Source organism: Notothenia rossii, assembly GCF_949606895.1.
Source record: "Notothenia rossii genome assembly, chromosome: 6".
Taxonomy (NCBI): domain Eukaryota; kingdom Metazoa; phylum Chordata; class Actinopteri; order Perciformes; family Nototheniidae; genus Notothenia; species Notothenia rossii.
Genome location: NC_136909.1, coordinates 80,549,529 through 80,565,622, shown reverse-complemented (window position 1 = coordinate 80,565,622; position 16,094 = coordinate 80,549,529). Strand labels below are relative to the sequence as shown.

At 39.7% G+C, this 16,094-nt stretch overlaps 1 protein-coding gene across 2 annotated transcripts in view; it reads right to left on the bottom strand.

Annotated features, from left to right (window-relative positions):
* Positions 1 to 16,094, bottom strand: part of anapc1 (anaphase promoting complex subunit 1) — a 66,670-nt gene that overhangs the window by 36,897 nt on the left and 13,679 nt on the right. For both annotated transcript variants that reach the window (XM_079688781.1, XM_079688782.1), the window contains exons 16-23: positions 15,615 to 15,758; positions 12,654 to 12,714; positions 10,438 to 10,493; positions 8,149 to 8,280; positions 7,406 to 7,480; positions 4,223 to 4,309; positions 3,782 to 3,951; positions 187 to 278 (exon numbers count right to left, since the gene is read on the bottom strand). In XM_079688781.1, the coding sequence (XP_079544907.1) occupies positions 187 to 278; positions 3,782 to 3,951; positions 4,223 to 4,309; positions 7,406 to 7,480; positions 8,149 to 8,280; positions 10,438 to 10,493; positions 12,654 to 12,714; positions 15,615 to 15,758 (817 nt within the window). The remainder of the gene's footprint in view (positions 1 to 186; positions 279 to 3,781; positions 3,952 to 4,222; positions 4,310 to 7,405; positions 7,481 to 8,148; positions 8,281 to 10,437; positions 10,494 to 12,653; positions 12,715 to 15,614; positions 15,759 to 16,094) is intronic.

The following is a 16,094-nucleotide window of genomic DNA, read 5'->3' as shown; positions in this document are numbered from 1 at the left end:
TATTGTGATCATTCATTGTCTCCATATCAGCAAAATATGTTATTCACTTTTTAAGGTTAATGCTACAACCACAGACAAACATAGCAGACCAGTCTGTCCTCTCTGTTTCAGTACAACACGCTTTGCCTTTCTCCCGATTATATATCATTAATTAGAATAGCAAAAGTATTATTTGCTACTTCTTACCCTGGTCTATGACGCAACTCTCAGTGAAGCCACTTATTAAGGAGGGGTAGTCTCTCCAGTACAGATCCACATACTCATCCAACTGGAGGTCTCTGCAAACAAAAAGAAAGTAAGCAGTATAAATATTAATATTCCTGTACAGCAATGACCATATATATACAAACACTTAGCACCTCAGGTTGTTTCTAAACTTGTATCCCCAGGTCTCTGTACAGCTGGACAAACAACAGCTGCAGGGCATTGAATCAAGTCTAAAAATGGCAGCACATTATCAAAGAGACTCTGTGGCATTTCACTTGTTTTTGAGCAGTAATTAAAACACATGGTATGAGTAATGAACAGCTATGAGTCATTACCATTCTGCTTAACCTCAGATAATCAATAGTTTTTAATCCTGACTCCCACACAACAATTTCAGTTCTGTGTATGTGCGTGTGCGTGTGATACAATGGGAAATAGTTTGTAAAAGGTGTTGAAGTATTCATGTGCAGGCCTGTAAAAGTAATGATTAATATAAGTCTTTTATCCCTTCTGCTTTGAGTCTTCTTGATTCCTATGTGTCCCTTTGCATTTGTATTGCCTAATAACTGTAAGTATATATTTTTTTAGGTATTTATAGGAATTTATTGATGTATTTATGACTAATTTCTTCGTACTACTTTAGGCCTGCAGCCTTTGATTGTTAATATTTTTGCCATGGATTACAGGGGTTAATATATTATATTGAAATTAATGTAACGCCATTATCAAACTACATTTTCATAATACAATTATTGTATAACCGTTTTCAGTGCAAGAAACAAAAACAATGATGCAAATTATTACAGAAAACGTTGCTACTGTATGAGAATAAATATAAATATAATATGTATTTATATATTTTGAATCTCATATTGAAAGCAGAGAAATTAAATGAATGAAAATATATTGTATGCTGTGTAATATTAAAGGTCCCATGTCATGCTTTCCCGGTTATTACCCGTCCCCTTGTGTGTTATGTAGCTTTTTATGCATGTAAGCGGTCTGCAGAGTCACACACCCTCAAAGTACACCCTGTGTACCCTGCGAGTAAAACTCTAACACAGAAAAGACTTGTCTATGCTGCCCCAGAACGCCCCGTTGGAGATTTTTTTTTCTTCTTCCGGGAATCAAGTGACGTAACGACGATCCAAATGGACCAATCCGTGGAGCTCCTCACACACACTCACTCAGCCTTATCTTTTCTCAGCCGCAACTCTGTGGATCTCCACTCACAGTTTGCCACACACTCCCATGCGTGTGCTCAGGCTGAGATCAGGCTGAGTTCCGCGGTGTCTCGCTGTGTCTCGCAGACCCCACGCAGTCGGCTCCTCGAGCCTCAAAGGGCGGAGCAGCGAGCCCCGCAACGTCCCGCCAACACGGCACCCAGACCCCACGCAGCATTCTCATCTGTTTGTCATTACTGGTGTCATTTTCTGGTTGCTAACAAACGCCATTGTAACACATAGGCACGCATCAGAGCACAGTGGGCTCACAGGGAGGGAGGGGGGGGGGAGGGAGCTCCAACAAGGCGTGTAGGACAGAGAGTGAATACACATACTATACAGGGACGCTGTATGAGAAACCAATGTGAGTTTGGAACATTGAACAATGTAAATCTATTCTAGTAGACCTCAACAATGGAATTATGATCAGTAGAAATGGCCATGACATGGGACCTTTAAAGTGGACCTATCATGCTATATTTGAATAATATAGTGTAGGACCATACCTATATAAGGCATATTTATACTTTTTATTTTTCAAAACACCAAACAGATCATGCATTTTAGCCATTCCTCATTTCGCTCAATGTAACACTGTCTTTGCATGGGCTGATTCTGTGAGAACAGCACCATCTACAGGCCTGGCATATGTACTACAGCGTCTCCAGCGCTTTCAAACGGCAATGTCCGTGGCTGTCTCCTCCTGATTGGTGGAGTTGGCCCAATAGCCGTAGCACCACTTCTGTGACGTCATAGAAGTGTTCAAATCTGGATCAATCTGTATCAGATCCGTTGCAGCCCCTTTTTAAGAGATTTAGGTATGGAGGAAAATAGAGAGGGTTGTGTTTTCTGACACTTGGTGAGTTCCCTGGAACACCGGGGACACATATTCATGTAGAAAAGACGTACAAAAGTGCTTTAAGTGATCCCCTTTACTTGAGGCAGCATAAATGTGACCGTAATGAATGTTTATGATGATTTATCTTTAAAATAATTCCTCATTAAATAATAAAAAAGGTAATAAAGCATAACCAATCAAACCAATTTAAAACCTAATTCTTGCAGATAATTGATAAGGATTTAAAAGAAATATGATCACTCCCCAAAAATACCTATTAAAACAATATGGATCATAATTGTAGTCTTAACCAGTTGTCCTGATAACAGCAAGAGTGTAAAAAAGTGCAACATACTTCAAAACAGCCCACACACTCCCCAACAAAGGCCAATTACTCAGAAGAGCGCTTCACTCTCCCACTCCACCTATCCTGTTATTGTCATTGTCACCAGCCACAGCGGTCACTTGACAACCTTTTAAAGTTTATTTCTCCGTACGAAAAGCTTTGATTGCACATACGCATTCACTAAAAACAATGAGATGTGCTCTCCTCGTGGTGAGAGTTAAACGTGGTTGGGTGAGAAGTAGACCAGGTTTAGTTTGTTGTGATAAATGACAAGTCTCTGTTTTGTAACCTTTATATTAAAGGTCCACTATTATACTTTTTTCACCAATATATTGTAGGTCTCAGATATATACAGAGCCTGTCTCTGATTGGCTGAAACACCAAACAGATCATTGCAGCATCCCATAATCCCCTCTGTTTCAGCCCTGTTTCAAAAGTGCTGATTCTCTGTCTGTTACTTTAGATGAAAATAAGGAGCCCCTCCCCACGCCCCTCTGAGAGATTTGGTTAGAAAGAACTCAATGGTGCTCTAGGAGGAGATTCAGGGGATAAGGTAGGGGGGGGGGGTTACCTTGGTTGGTGATTGGCTAATGGTTACACAAGCCAAAACATCGTTATGACATCATAAAGTAGCCAAAATCTGATCAGCTCATTTTCAGACAACTATTTATATAAATGGATCAGGACAAAAAGAGAGAGAATCTTTTTTCCGGAAACTTCCAGAGTCTCTTTCCACAGAGGGGACACATGTTGATGTATAAAAGACAGGAAAAAGTGGATTTAGCATAATAGGTGACCTTTAAAGCAACAATGTTTAACTGTTTTCACACTCATTAAAGTCATTTACAGCATGATTTAAATGCTAATTTCATATGCATAAATATAGAATCGAAACACTCTAATCAATCTAAATAACTGTATTTTTTTTTTTTTTACACACACACACACACACACACACACACACACACACACACACACACACACACACACACACACACACACACACACACACACACACACACACACACACACACACACACACACACACACACACACACACACACACACACACACACACACACACACACACACACACACACACACACACACACACACACACACACACACACACACACACACACACACACACACACACACACACGTTACCTCGCCAGCTGTTGCAGCAGACAGACCAGCGATGAGGCTCTCGCTCTCTGCAGCTCGTCCAGCTGCAGCTCCTGGTAGAGCAGATGGAGAACGTAGAAAAGAGCGGGAATGTGAGGGAAGAGAGGAGCCGAACTGTCCAACTTCAGAGAGGGCGTGGAGGGAGAGGACATCTAGGACATGGATAACAGGAGAGGAAAGGGACGTTAAACTGCAAGACATTGGCTGAAGCGACAAATGTGAAGTAATTTGTCTGTGTGCATAGACAACAAAATAAAGAAGAGTAAAAGTCATTTTAACAATTTAACCAACGACTCCACAACACTGCCTATCATGTGTTTAATATTCTCCTCTCTATTTCTCTTTATTCTGATATTGTGACAATACTTCCTTTCATAAAAAAGACACAGTGATCCTGAAATTGCTTAAGAGCGGGTTACTCACAGATTCTGTAGTGAGAGCATTGTTGGAGCAGATAGGTTGGGAATTAATCTGCCGGTGGTAGTGAGACCCTAACAGGTAGTCCAGGTCCTACAAAGAGAACAGATTAAAGACAGATTAAAGCGGGGTTCTCTGACAGGACAGGGTTTAGGGTGTAAGGCATGGGTCCCCAACCCCCGGTACCGGGCCACGGACCGGGCCGCGGAGGTGTTACTGCCGGGCCGCGAAATAGCTGTGAGTTTATCGTAATATTTGCAGAATTATAAATATATAAAAATATTTTATCAAAACAAATTCTTTTTTTTTCTTTTTTTATACCAGTCATTATTTCATCCAAAACATACAAAATAAATCAGAATTGGTTAGCATAAGGTCTCAGCCTCTCGTACGCAGAGAAAGTTACCGGTGCGCCAATAGGAAGTGGAGCACACAGGAGACAACCGTTTAATCGTAGACTGTTATGTTTGTGGGGGAATGGCAGTGCATACATTATTTGAGATATATTTCGAACTCGGACTTCATTTTAAGGACGTTGCGGCCAGGGGTACAGAGCAATTTTTTTTTTTTGTAAAGCCTCCTTCACTTCATGAAATAGCTGCAGCATCAGGAGGCAGCCTCTGAGAAGTGCAGCACCAGCACGTACACACCGCCTTCACTGTGTTCCCCACTGCAGGCTGCTACGTTTCAACCACACACACCTCTACCTACACGCACACACATCGAACGGCCCGATTATTCCCCCTATTGATCGTTGTATGAAGGAAATGTCCGGTCACAAAGGCGCATGATGTGTGTGTGTATGTGCTCTGCTCAGCTCCACTGTGTGTGTGTGTGTGTGTGTGTGTGTGTGTGTGTGTGTGTGTGTGTGTGTGTGTGTGTGTGTGTGTGTGTGTGTGTGTGTGTGTGTGTGTGTGTGTGTGTGTGTGTGTGTGTGTGTGTATGTTCGGTGTGTTTGTGTGTGTCCAACAACGGCATTTGTTTTCAAATTACCATGAACAGTAATTTACACACATCTGGCCAACTCCATGGGTATGTGGGTGTTCCCAAAATAAATTAGTTTAATCTTAATCTTGATGTAGTGCTAAATGCTGTCGGAGTGTACCGGAACGAACGCCCCGGTATGACGTTATTATTGCTGGCAAACAAGCCCAGGGGTCTCACTGACATTTCAGTTGTATCAATATGTGTACAGTGGTCCTAATTTTTTTTTATTGTATCCTGGTTTTAAACTGTGTTAATATATTTTGGATGCATATTGTTCTATTATTTGTTCAGGCTGTTAGATACAATTAGCCACTGTTGCCACCTATATTAGGCTATATTATATTATATATTATATTAATATTTGTAAAGCGGTCATCATTTTGTGTTTTAATTGTATCCTGGTTTTAAACGTTGTTAATATGTTTTGGATGCATATTGGTATTTCTTCAGGCTGTTAAATACAATTAGCCTCTGTTGCCACCTGCTGGTGAGTAAATATTCAAATCAGTTAAAATTGACAACCGGTCCGCAAATTTTTTTTAATGTATCTGCCGGTCCTTGGCACAATAAAGGTTGGCAACCCTTGGTTTAGGGTATATCAGAGTCCTGCACTGGCTTCAATATCCTGCAAAACAGTAGTGTATAGGGAGAATTCACAGTACCGTCATGACCATGGCAGAAATGAATCTAATGTGGTGGGTGGGGGAGCAGAACAAAATATGTCTGTTTGTAAATGATTGAGCAGTATTTTTTAAATCTAAGCCTGGAACTGATTGCAGGATGTGTTTGCCTTTCAGGATATTGATCGAGCGGAGCCAGAGAAAGAGGCTTTTCCTCGTTTCATCGATTTTTGATTCAATAAGAGAAAACCCAGATTAAATAGGTGTTGAATCGAAACACTTTAAAGTGGTTGTTGGTTTAGCCTGTGTGTTTATTTACAGGTCATATCAGAGGACTTATAATAATGTTGGGGTGGGGTCTGTCCGAATTTGACTTGGAGACCATTGCAGGTAACATGCACAGCTTTGAGGGCGCAGGTTTGCAAAACTTTACATGTCTGTGTAAAAATGTGCTCCAAGACACATGGATTTGTGACTATCTGATGGATAAAAAGACAGCATGTGTTGTGAGAACTATCATTTTAACATTCAGATTGCTTATGCATAAATTATATGTGAACTTTATGTCTATTCTGTGTATTACTTGTGGCTGCAAAACCGTCATAACATCCGTGAAGAGTCACAGGCAGGGTCAACAGGATGCTTCAGTTTAATTTGGCTCATTCAGTTCCTCAGGTCAAACAAATACGCACACACAAACCTACATACACTCCACCAGGCACACACAAATACCCTTACAAACACACATACAAAAGTACAGAGCACAGCCTAAGCCTCCAGCTGATTGACATTTGACAGTCATGCTTTGCTCCGATGAACCCACATAAACACAGAGCACTTAACAACCCTCCACCTTTAATCTGGTGTGTGTGTGTGTGTGTGTGTGTGTGTGTGTGTGTGTGTGTGTGTGTGTGTGTGTGTGTGTGTGTGTGTATGTGTGCGCGTCAGAGACTACAGGTTATTTTTTTTCCAATTATGTGTCACATTTATTCTTAAATGCACATTGAAAGGGACTCCTGGGTGAATAGGGTTTTTCTGGAGCGCTGGGCTTTCCCTTTGTCAAACACAGTTAAAGTGAAATATTTGGGTGGGTTCCCTCCAATATTACATTTCCAAAGCAAACAGACTTCTCTGCCTGGGTTTTTCCATTATTTCAGTCTACGAACAAATTGTAAATATTTTTAATCTTGACTTTATTAAATGTTTTCATGTCTTCTTTCTACATTTGGAAACCGCTACAACCACAAAATGTATTCAAATATTATTATTTCTTCAAGCTACGATAACAAAAATATTTCCAAGATGTTCTAAAGACAAACTCATTTTGTAACACTATTGCACCACTACTGGATTATTATTATTATTCTATCAAGCATCTACATATAGTAGTTAAGATAATGAATTATCACATTAGAATAACAATTCTTGATTGGTCTGAAAATCTGTTTTAAAGTTGATTTACTTTAAAGTTTAGGACATATAAGGAAGAATGAACCTTTGCTTAGAGTGTAATCATATTCAGACATTACAGAGATAGTGCTTTACGTTAACTGTGCCCCAAACATCACAACAGGTCACACACCTCTTCAGAGCCTCCATCAGAGGGACGAGCCTTCTTAGCAGCAATCACCGGAGAGAGAGGCACTTCAAAATGCAGCTGTGGAGAGGGGGAGAGGGGGGGGGGGGGGGGGGCAGAGAGCAAGGTCAAAACATGTGATTAAGTGTTTGAAGTTAAAATAAGAAACTGATAAGAATTTCTGTGGGAAAAACCTAATTTGTTTCTTTTACACACCCAAAATCAGTAGTAAACAAACAAAAACTCAACAACCATGCGGGAGACTTTGTAAACATCTGGAACCTCACCATACACATGTGTTTTGGAGCTGCAGTAAGATGCAACCTTTCTAGGACTGTGTACACTCTGTTCTATGCAAGGTATTAGGATATAGAGTCCCTCGAACCTGTCTGGTATTATACCTGGGGCATATGGAAGGATCTGTACATGTCGGAGATCAATACCTGATCAAGATCCTGCTAGCTGCTGGAAAGAAGGCTATCACTAAGAACTGGCTAAAGGCTGAAACACCAAGCTACACACAATGGGTTAATATTATTGGTGATATCCTAATCATGGAGAAAATGATAAATCACATACAAGTTGAAAGTAATGGAAGACACATTTCTTGTGGGCTGGGAAAAATAGTTAGGGTACATATCAACAAACGAGTCATAAAAAACCAAGCATTTGATTACTGTGTAGATCGTCTCCATAGCTACAAAAATAAAAGAAGAAGTGAATAGAAAACCCTTCTACAGCGGACTCACGTTTCGGGTCCATGCCAGGCGCTCAGTGTTGTAGCCCATCAGCGTCATGAAGCAGGTGACGAACAGGTTCCACTCTGCGTGAGCACTCGGACCCCCGGGCGCGTTGTAGATGTTATACCACTTCACCAAAACCTGGAAGGAAAATACAGGAATTTAGAATCAGAATCAGAATCCCTTGATTAGTCCCACAGAGGGGACATGTAGAGTGTTCCAGCAGGAAAGAGCCACAGACAGCTCAATGTTACCTAAGACCAGTGTTGGGTGTAACGCGTTACAGTCATGTATTACTTTTTGCTGTAACAAAGTAATGTAACGCATTACTAATGAAATGTGGGTAATATACTACCCCTTACAATTCTCAGTTACAACTCATTTTAACCCGAAATGAAATGGTGTTTTGTTTTTTAAGAATTTACCAACATCGTGAGACATTCCGACACCAGAGAAAAATTGTGCGGGTAGATTAGTAAGCCTGGTGTTTTCCCTTCAGGCTCAACAAGATCCCTCCACTTTGCGTCGGGTTCCCTGATCAGCCTGTCGGGTTTTATTTTCCCCATAATGACCGCCTCGCTGAACATTATCCCGCTTATTACACGGCCAGATACTAAACAAACTACAGAGCCCATTCCGTGTTCCTGTTATTGTTTACTTCCTCTCTGCCTTCTTCTGGTGATTTATCTGACGTCCAGCGCTTCGTCTTTTAACCTCTTTTCCTTTCTCTTTCTTGATCTTCCTTAGCAACCTTCATTATAGTCCTTAACAGTGGTCTGTAATGTATTAACAACGTGTCACATGTTAAGAATTTACAATCAGAATCGAGTATTCAACTAAGTCGTGTAATAAAAGTTGTAAGTAGCCTTAATGCCCACACCAGGGCTTCTCAAACTCCGGACCAAGGTCCGGATCCGGACCGAACTGCAAATCAATCCGGACCGAACCCTGTGTCCCATTATAAAAAAATTAAAATATACAAAATAAAAACGTTCTGATTCTGATGTAAATTAATGTATATTTTCTTGTGTCTGACGCATTGTGAGAATGAACGTGCATATATATCTATTTGTGTGCGCGAGCGTGACACGCTCACAGACCACAAGTTAACCGCAAGTTTACCTTGACTTTCTAATGCTTCTAATGCCTCTTTTGCCGAGGTTCAAGGCATTGACTACAGACAAACAGTGCCATTTCTCCCACTAGTTCAAGCCACCTGTATGTATGTATTGAATGTGTGTGTGTGTGTGTGTGTGTGTGTGTGTGTGTGTGTGTGTGTGTATGTGTGTGTGTGTGTGTGTGTGTGTGTGTGTGTGTGTGTGTGTGTGTGTGTGTGTGTGTGTACAGGGGCGCCGGTTGCCGACAGGCAGGTGCTTGGACCAGAAGGGGGCCCCCAAAGACGGTAGATTAAGAAGGTCCACAGCAACGACAACATGAAACACCCTTTAATTTACTGCGACGACATGTCGGGAAACCCCCTCAAGGGGGGCGTATGCATAGCGCGCCGTAAGAAACTGCTTCTTCATTTCAGTTTTGTTTCTCCACTCCGGGGGGGGACGGGACTTTACTGGCATTGATCCGGACCAGTGACTTTGCTTACAATTCACAAGTGGACCTTTAATAAAAACGTATGAGTACCCCTGGTCTACACAGTTGTTATGCTATACCACATTGCCCTTCACTGGATGTATAATGAGCTGCACTACATTTTAGCATTCAGCATACCTAGCCATTCTTTTGCGGTTATGTTGGTAAAGTAACTCAAAAGTAATATAAAAGTAATGTACCTCATTACATTCCAGAGACAGCAATATTGTAATGTAACTTATTACTTAAAAAAAGACAGTAATAAGTAATATGTACTGTATTTCATTTTGGAAGTAACTTGCCCAACACTGCCTAAGAAGCATGCATTAAAGAGTATTAAAGATAAAAATGTATCAACTAAACCTACTTTAAAATTAAATGAAATTGTATCCATTATAACTATATTATTGCAGAAAAGCAAGATTTATTATATGTCGTCTCAAATAATTAAATAACCATGCAATTTCCAACCAAAATAATGATGTAGGCTCTGCATGACATTTGATGGCAGACAGATAATCTGATTACACTATCTTTGGTTCTCTTAAGGTTGAGTCTCTGCACACGGTAACATATTCCATGAGTAAATGTTTTCAGGCTTTATTGACCAATACGTAATGCCATGCCAGCATTGTCTCTAATGTATTATCCTCGTGACCTAATGCGGTTCCTTTTCTCTGTGTTTTATCATAATTAATCAAATCCACCAACCTTCATGGCAGCTTCCTTGGGCAGGATGAAACGAATGGCCTGCAGGCATTTCCTCACTGAAATAAATCAGAGGGGAAAAGGGACAGAAAAGGAAAACATTGAGAAATAAAAGAGCGAGTTTGTTTTAAAACAAAGTCCAAAGTTATCATATTGTTATTTAAATAGAAGGATAGTGTAGTACCCTGTGGGGGTCAGACACTTTTTTTGGGTACAACATGATTCATATGAAAGTCTGATAATTCAAAGTGTTTTAGTCGGAACTGAAGGTGAATGGGGAGGCGTGTGGCGCAGTGGGATAGTGCGTTGGTGTTTGGATCAGGGGTCACAGGTTCAAACCCCACTGCAGTCAGCATGTCGTTGTGTCCACTTCACCCCAAATTGCTATTGTGGGGATTTTTCCACAGTATTGAGTATGTAAGTTGCTTTGGATAAAAATGTCTAACAAGTGACATGTGATGTAATACCTGAGTTTCCTGTGCTCGTGTTTCTATATCTATGAATAAAAACACACCTTTCATGGCTATTTCTTCAGGCCAGTGACTCCAGTCTTAAAGTGGAAAAAGTACTTTTCTACAAATCTGACTTTTCGAAACCAAGTTTTCTTTTATTGAACTTTTTTTCTTCTGATGATCCAATTGGCCTTTACTTCCTAACATCAGAAAACAAAAAGGGAAATTAAAAAAGAACCACCAATACAACAGTAATTAGTGTTACAGTGTCTCCTTACAACTCGGACCAATCAGATTCCTAATCAGCGTCACCAGGCTTTATTAATTGGACTTCCAGAGTGGGAAAGGTCAGGGAAGAAGTGGATAAATGCCATTTCATTAGCGGGAGAAAGCCTTGCCTGCAGGATCGATTACTAAATGATGGAGAAAAAACGCAAAGACAGAGAGGTAGAAGCAGGAGGCAGATAGGATTATACGTAAACACCTTAGTGATGATGAAGGCTTTAAATAAAAAGACAAGCTTTAATACAAGCTGGAGGAGATAGAGAAGCTTGAAGGTCATGGTTGGAGCAGACATTAAGATCTGCCCGAGGAGCCATTAGACAACTAAATCAAATAAAAGATACACTGATAGAGCTTTGCATGAATTGAAAAAAAAACGTGTAAGTGTATTTCATATTCATCATTCCAAAGTACTTTGAGAGATTTTGTAAAGAAAGTATAAAAGCAGATTGAAAAAGAGATTCAGAGGCAAGCCTTCAGTAAGAATTGAACTGAATTGACATTTCTACCAGAGCAATTCACTCAAAATGTTACGTAAAAAAAAAAACTAAAATCGTACACATTTGACTGGGAAATACTAAAGTTGTGTTTTAAATTAAATATGGAACACAAAATAAATAGAAAGCTTTACTTTACTGAAATTAAATGATCCAACAGGACCTTGGTTGATGAAGAGATTTAGATTGTGTTTGATGGGAATCGACAAATACCTTTTTAAGTACTTCAGATGGTATTTTCAGAAGCCGTCAACAAAATCATGCTTTAAAACGGTTTAATATTGTTTACTATAACTTAAAAAATGTATACTTTAATATACATGTTGTCTAAAGTCAGATTGAACTGAAGAGAACGGTGTATATTTTATTGACCCGAGGATCGATACACTAATTAACTGAGGTTCCCACACGATGAATGTCCCATGGGAAAATGTATTTTAGGTTATTTACGCACATTAGGCTTCTACGCTAATTCCCCCAGTGGATAACTATTCTTAAAGGGTTCATTTTAACTTTGTTTAGTAAGGCAAAGCTCCAAAGGCAATTAAAACACATCCACGTTGATGTAGTGAAGTGAATATTTATATATATATTACACTAAAAACTAACATGTTTGCCAAACGAGGAAGAAAAATAAATAAAAAGAAAGAAGCAAGAAAAACGTTTTTCATGGATTTAATTACTGAATCGTTATTGAATATTCATTGTGTGTGTGTGTGTGTGTGTGTGTGTGTGTGTGTGTGTGTGTGTGTGTGTGTGTGTGTGTGTGTGTGTGTGTGTGTGTGTGTGTCTTGTAATGGCATCCTCAACACATAAGTATTATACGTCACTGTGTAATAACGTAAGGCAGCTCTCAAACCTAATTTCCAGGACCTAACTGCTCTGACTCAGCTGTGTGTGTGTGTGTGTGTGTGTGTGTGTGTGTGTGTGTGTGTGTGTGTGTGTGCGTGCGTGCGTGCGTGCGTGCGTGCGTGCGTGCGTGCCTCACCGAGCTCTGATGTAGCGATCTCTGGGATGGAGATCCTCAGCATTGTGCCACTGCTTAGTTCCTAGAGAAAGAGATTGTCAAAAAATGACATTTAAAAACGTTCAGTTCAATTGAATATGTGCATTTTACATTCTACACGTTTACAAATGTACACTTGTCATAGCAGGGAAAGCATAGCGTTAACAATGACTCTGTTATTACCAAATCAGTCAATTCAGTGAGACAGCATGCACAAGGATTCAGACCATCATTACAAATGGACTGTAATGGTTGATATGCTTTATCCAGTCTTTACGACTCCTCAAAGCGCTGTACATATATATACAAGTCATCATTCACCCATTCACATTTCCTAATACCTAAACATATTCCTGTCGCGCTTCTTTAAATAAATCACCATAATTGTCCATGATCTAGAAAAACCAACTGAATAATATTAAAAAATTCCAAATGTTGACATTATCAAAGTTTTTAATTATTTGTAATCGGTGTGCTATTGAGGAAACACACATTAGAAGATCTTGTTACTTTAACGTTACATTTTCCTCAGCACGGTTGTCCTGTCCATTTCATCTCAGTTTAGAAAGAAACCCCGATGAGAGAATTAACCATCGACCTGGCAGCATACTGAGAGCAGCGGGTGCTTAGAAAACTCCAGCGAGCTGCATTAACAAACATTAGCCTTCAGATTGACACATCAAGAGGTCAAAGGAGGAAATCAATGAACAAAAACAATAAGTCAAAAACACAGCAGCATGCAAAGGCTGTTCTGCACAGGGTGGTTTATTTTGAAGTGAGTGTGAGAGAGACAGCGTTGTTGTTGTTGTTGATGTATTCTGTAAAGTCTGTGGGCTAAACAGGCTGTCTATACCAAGTCTGACAGGACTGAGCCAGGAGGCAGGAACACACACACATCAACAACGCTCATTCACAAATATCAATTGACCTGAACCTCACACGAAAGACTGACTAGAAATAAAGCCTTGAGGAAAACTGTCACATGCTTGTTTTCTTTGAGTGAGCTTACAAGCATCTATTTGTATACAACCAACTTGTATATACAATTTACAGGGACAGAAGTTACCATTTAGAATGAACCATAGTTATAGAGTATGTCTATTTTTATATTTTCTGCAGTATTTACCAAAACACCAGCTTAGTCAAAGTCAACTTTAATGTACATTTTGTGTGTTTGTACAGACAGAGAGATCGAAATAACGTTTCCAACAATCCCAAATACAAAATACACTAATACAAATATGTATAAATATGTTTATAAAACGGACAAGTCAAATCAAGCAATCTGATTGGTTCTTAGCCGTGATATAATGAGCGTATATCACGGGTAGAATTGTAGTTACTTTTCACAAGTCATGTTTCCCTCGTCTGAGAAAAGTTACGACCGTTACATTACGTCCATTACGAAACTAACTAACTAACTAACAAAGCTTAAGATGGAAACATTTAAGGTTAACTTCGCTTCGCATCGGGCCGAACCACGCCCCTTAACTATGATATAATGACCATATACAACGGCCTGTCGTAAGCTATTGCTTAAATAACCTCTATATATAAAATCAACCGACACATTTACACATATTCACACATTAAGATAAAACACAAAATACATTAAAGTTATTAATTGATTCAACCTTCTAAGTTGGAAACTCCCAGCCTTCAGGAACAGTGAGGGTTTAAAAGCAGCCATTTAAACCCTTTAAAAATGGTTCATTAAAAGCAAGTCCTATATTTTGCCTCAATATCAGAATATTATTTTTGGGGACATCCTATTGCAAATCTGACGTTTCCAGAGAAGTGGTATTCGTCTAGTTGTGTCATAAAGAAATTGTAAGACACAAACAAAAATAATCACTCCCAGCAGGAGTCCATTTGTCTACATGTATGTGTACTTAAGGTAGGGTTCATGATGTTTAAATTCATTTTTGTAGTCCCTCCTTTAACCCTTGTGTTGTGTTTAAAAGTTGTTACCGTTCATGGTGTTTGCGGGTCAATTTTGACTCATGATTTATCTCACTCCAGAACACACACAAAAAATGACTATCATCCAATGATGTTTTAACTACATCATAACTAACTTATTATGCATTCATAACCGTACAATCCTGTTGTAATTGTATGATATGGCCCCAACAAACATTACACCACATATTTAAGTAAAACATGTGATTCAATTCACTCATTATATTTCCTATAGTGAAGACAGTCGATCATTAGGTTATCGGACTATAATAGGCCAATATTAGAATACAATTTCCCCCAAAACATTTTTTAATTATTGTTACAGTGGATGAAGGGGGGGGGGGGGGGTGTCTAAAGTCAAAGAGGAATCTTGATTGGGCCGAATTTGACCCAGAGTCACCCAAAACAATTCTGCTGGGTCTTCCCAGGCCCGAACACCAAATTACACACCTTTTTTTTTTAGAGACCTTCAAAAATTTAAAAATGGTCAAAATCTGTTTTGTACTGTTTATACAGCTGTTGTGGAGGATATCATGAAGCCTTGTTCCATAAAAAAACTAGAGCATAGTTATTATATCATTTTAACTTGAAACGGGTCACGGGAGACCCGAACACAACATACGGGCAGAGATGGGGTCGTTACTCAAAAAAAGTCATATATTACTTTACTTCGTTACTCTCTACATAACGTAACGCGTTGACGCGTTACTTTACGCGTTACTTTACGCGTTACTTTACGCGTTACTTTACGCGTTACTTTACGCGTTACTTTACGCGTTACTTTACTCGTAGGGCCGCCCCTCCCTACAGGCAGATCATGCAGACTGCGGAGGGTGCTTCATTTTGCGGAGGGAGCCTCATCTGAAGCTGGCTTTACTAGGCACCACTTCCCCCACTACCCCCCCCCCCCCGTTGACGCTCGCGAAGAAGTGATCTTGAACACTATAATGGTGTCCGAATGAATTATATACACAAACTCACCAAAGTGACCCGGTTGCAGACGGGGTCCCGCAGCGCATGGATGTAGGGCGTGGTATGTTGGAAATTGTAATCATCCAAAAATGAACCTTCGAGGTGTTTAATGTTTGGACCCCTCAGCTCAGACACTGGTGACGGCATGATGCCCTGAAAACAAAAGGTGAAGAGGAAGTAGAGACAAATGGAAACAGAAGGAAATAACAGAAGGAATAGATCATAAACAAAAAGGACATTGGTGTAGCGATGCAGTTTGTACGGTATAATTTGTTTTGATATTATCTTTGAATATTTCAAGCAGAAAAATTTAATAATGATATAACAGGAAAACAAATCAGGCCACCATGCTGACTGTGACAGATTGCCTTGCTCTGTGGAAATTGTTTATGAGAAGGTACAAGAATGAATTGCAATTAAGTATGTTACCTATAAAAATGAAATATTACAAAAAGAATCAAATAATTGAAGCTACCAAGGTTTAAAGAT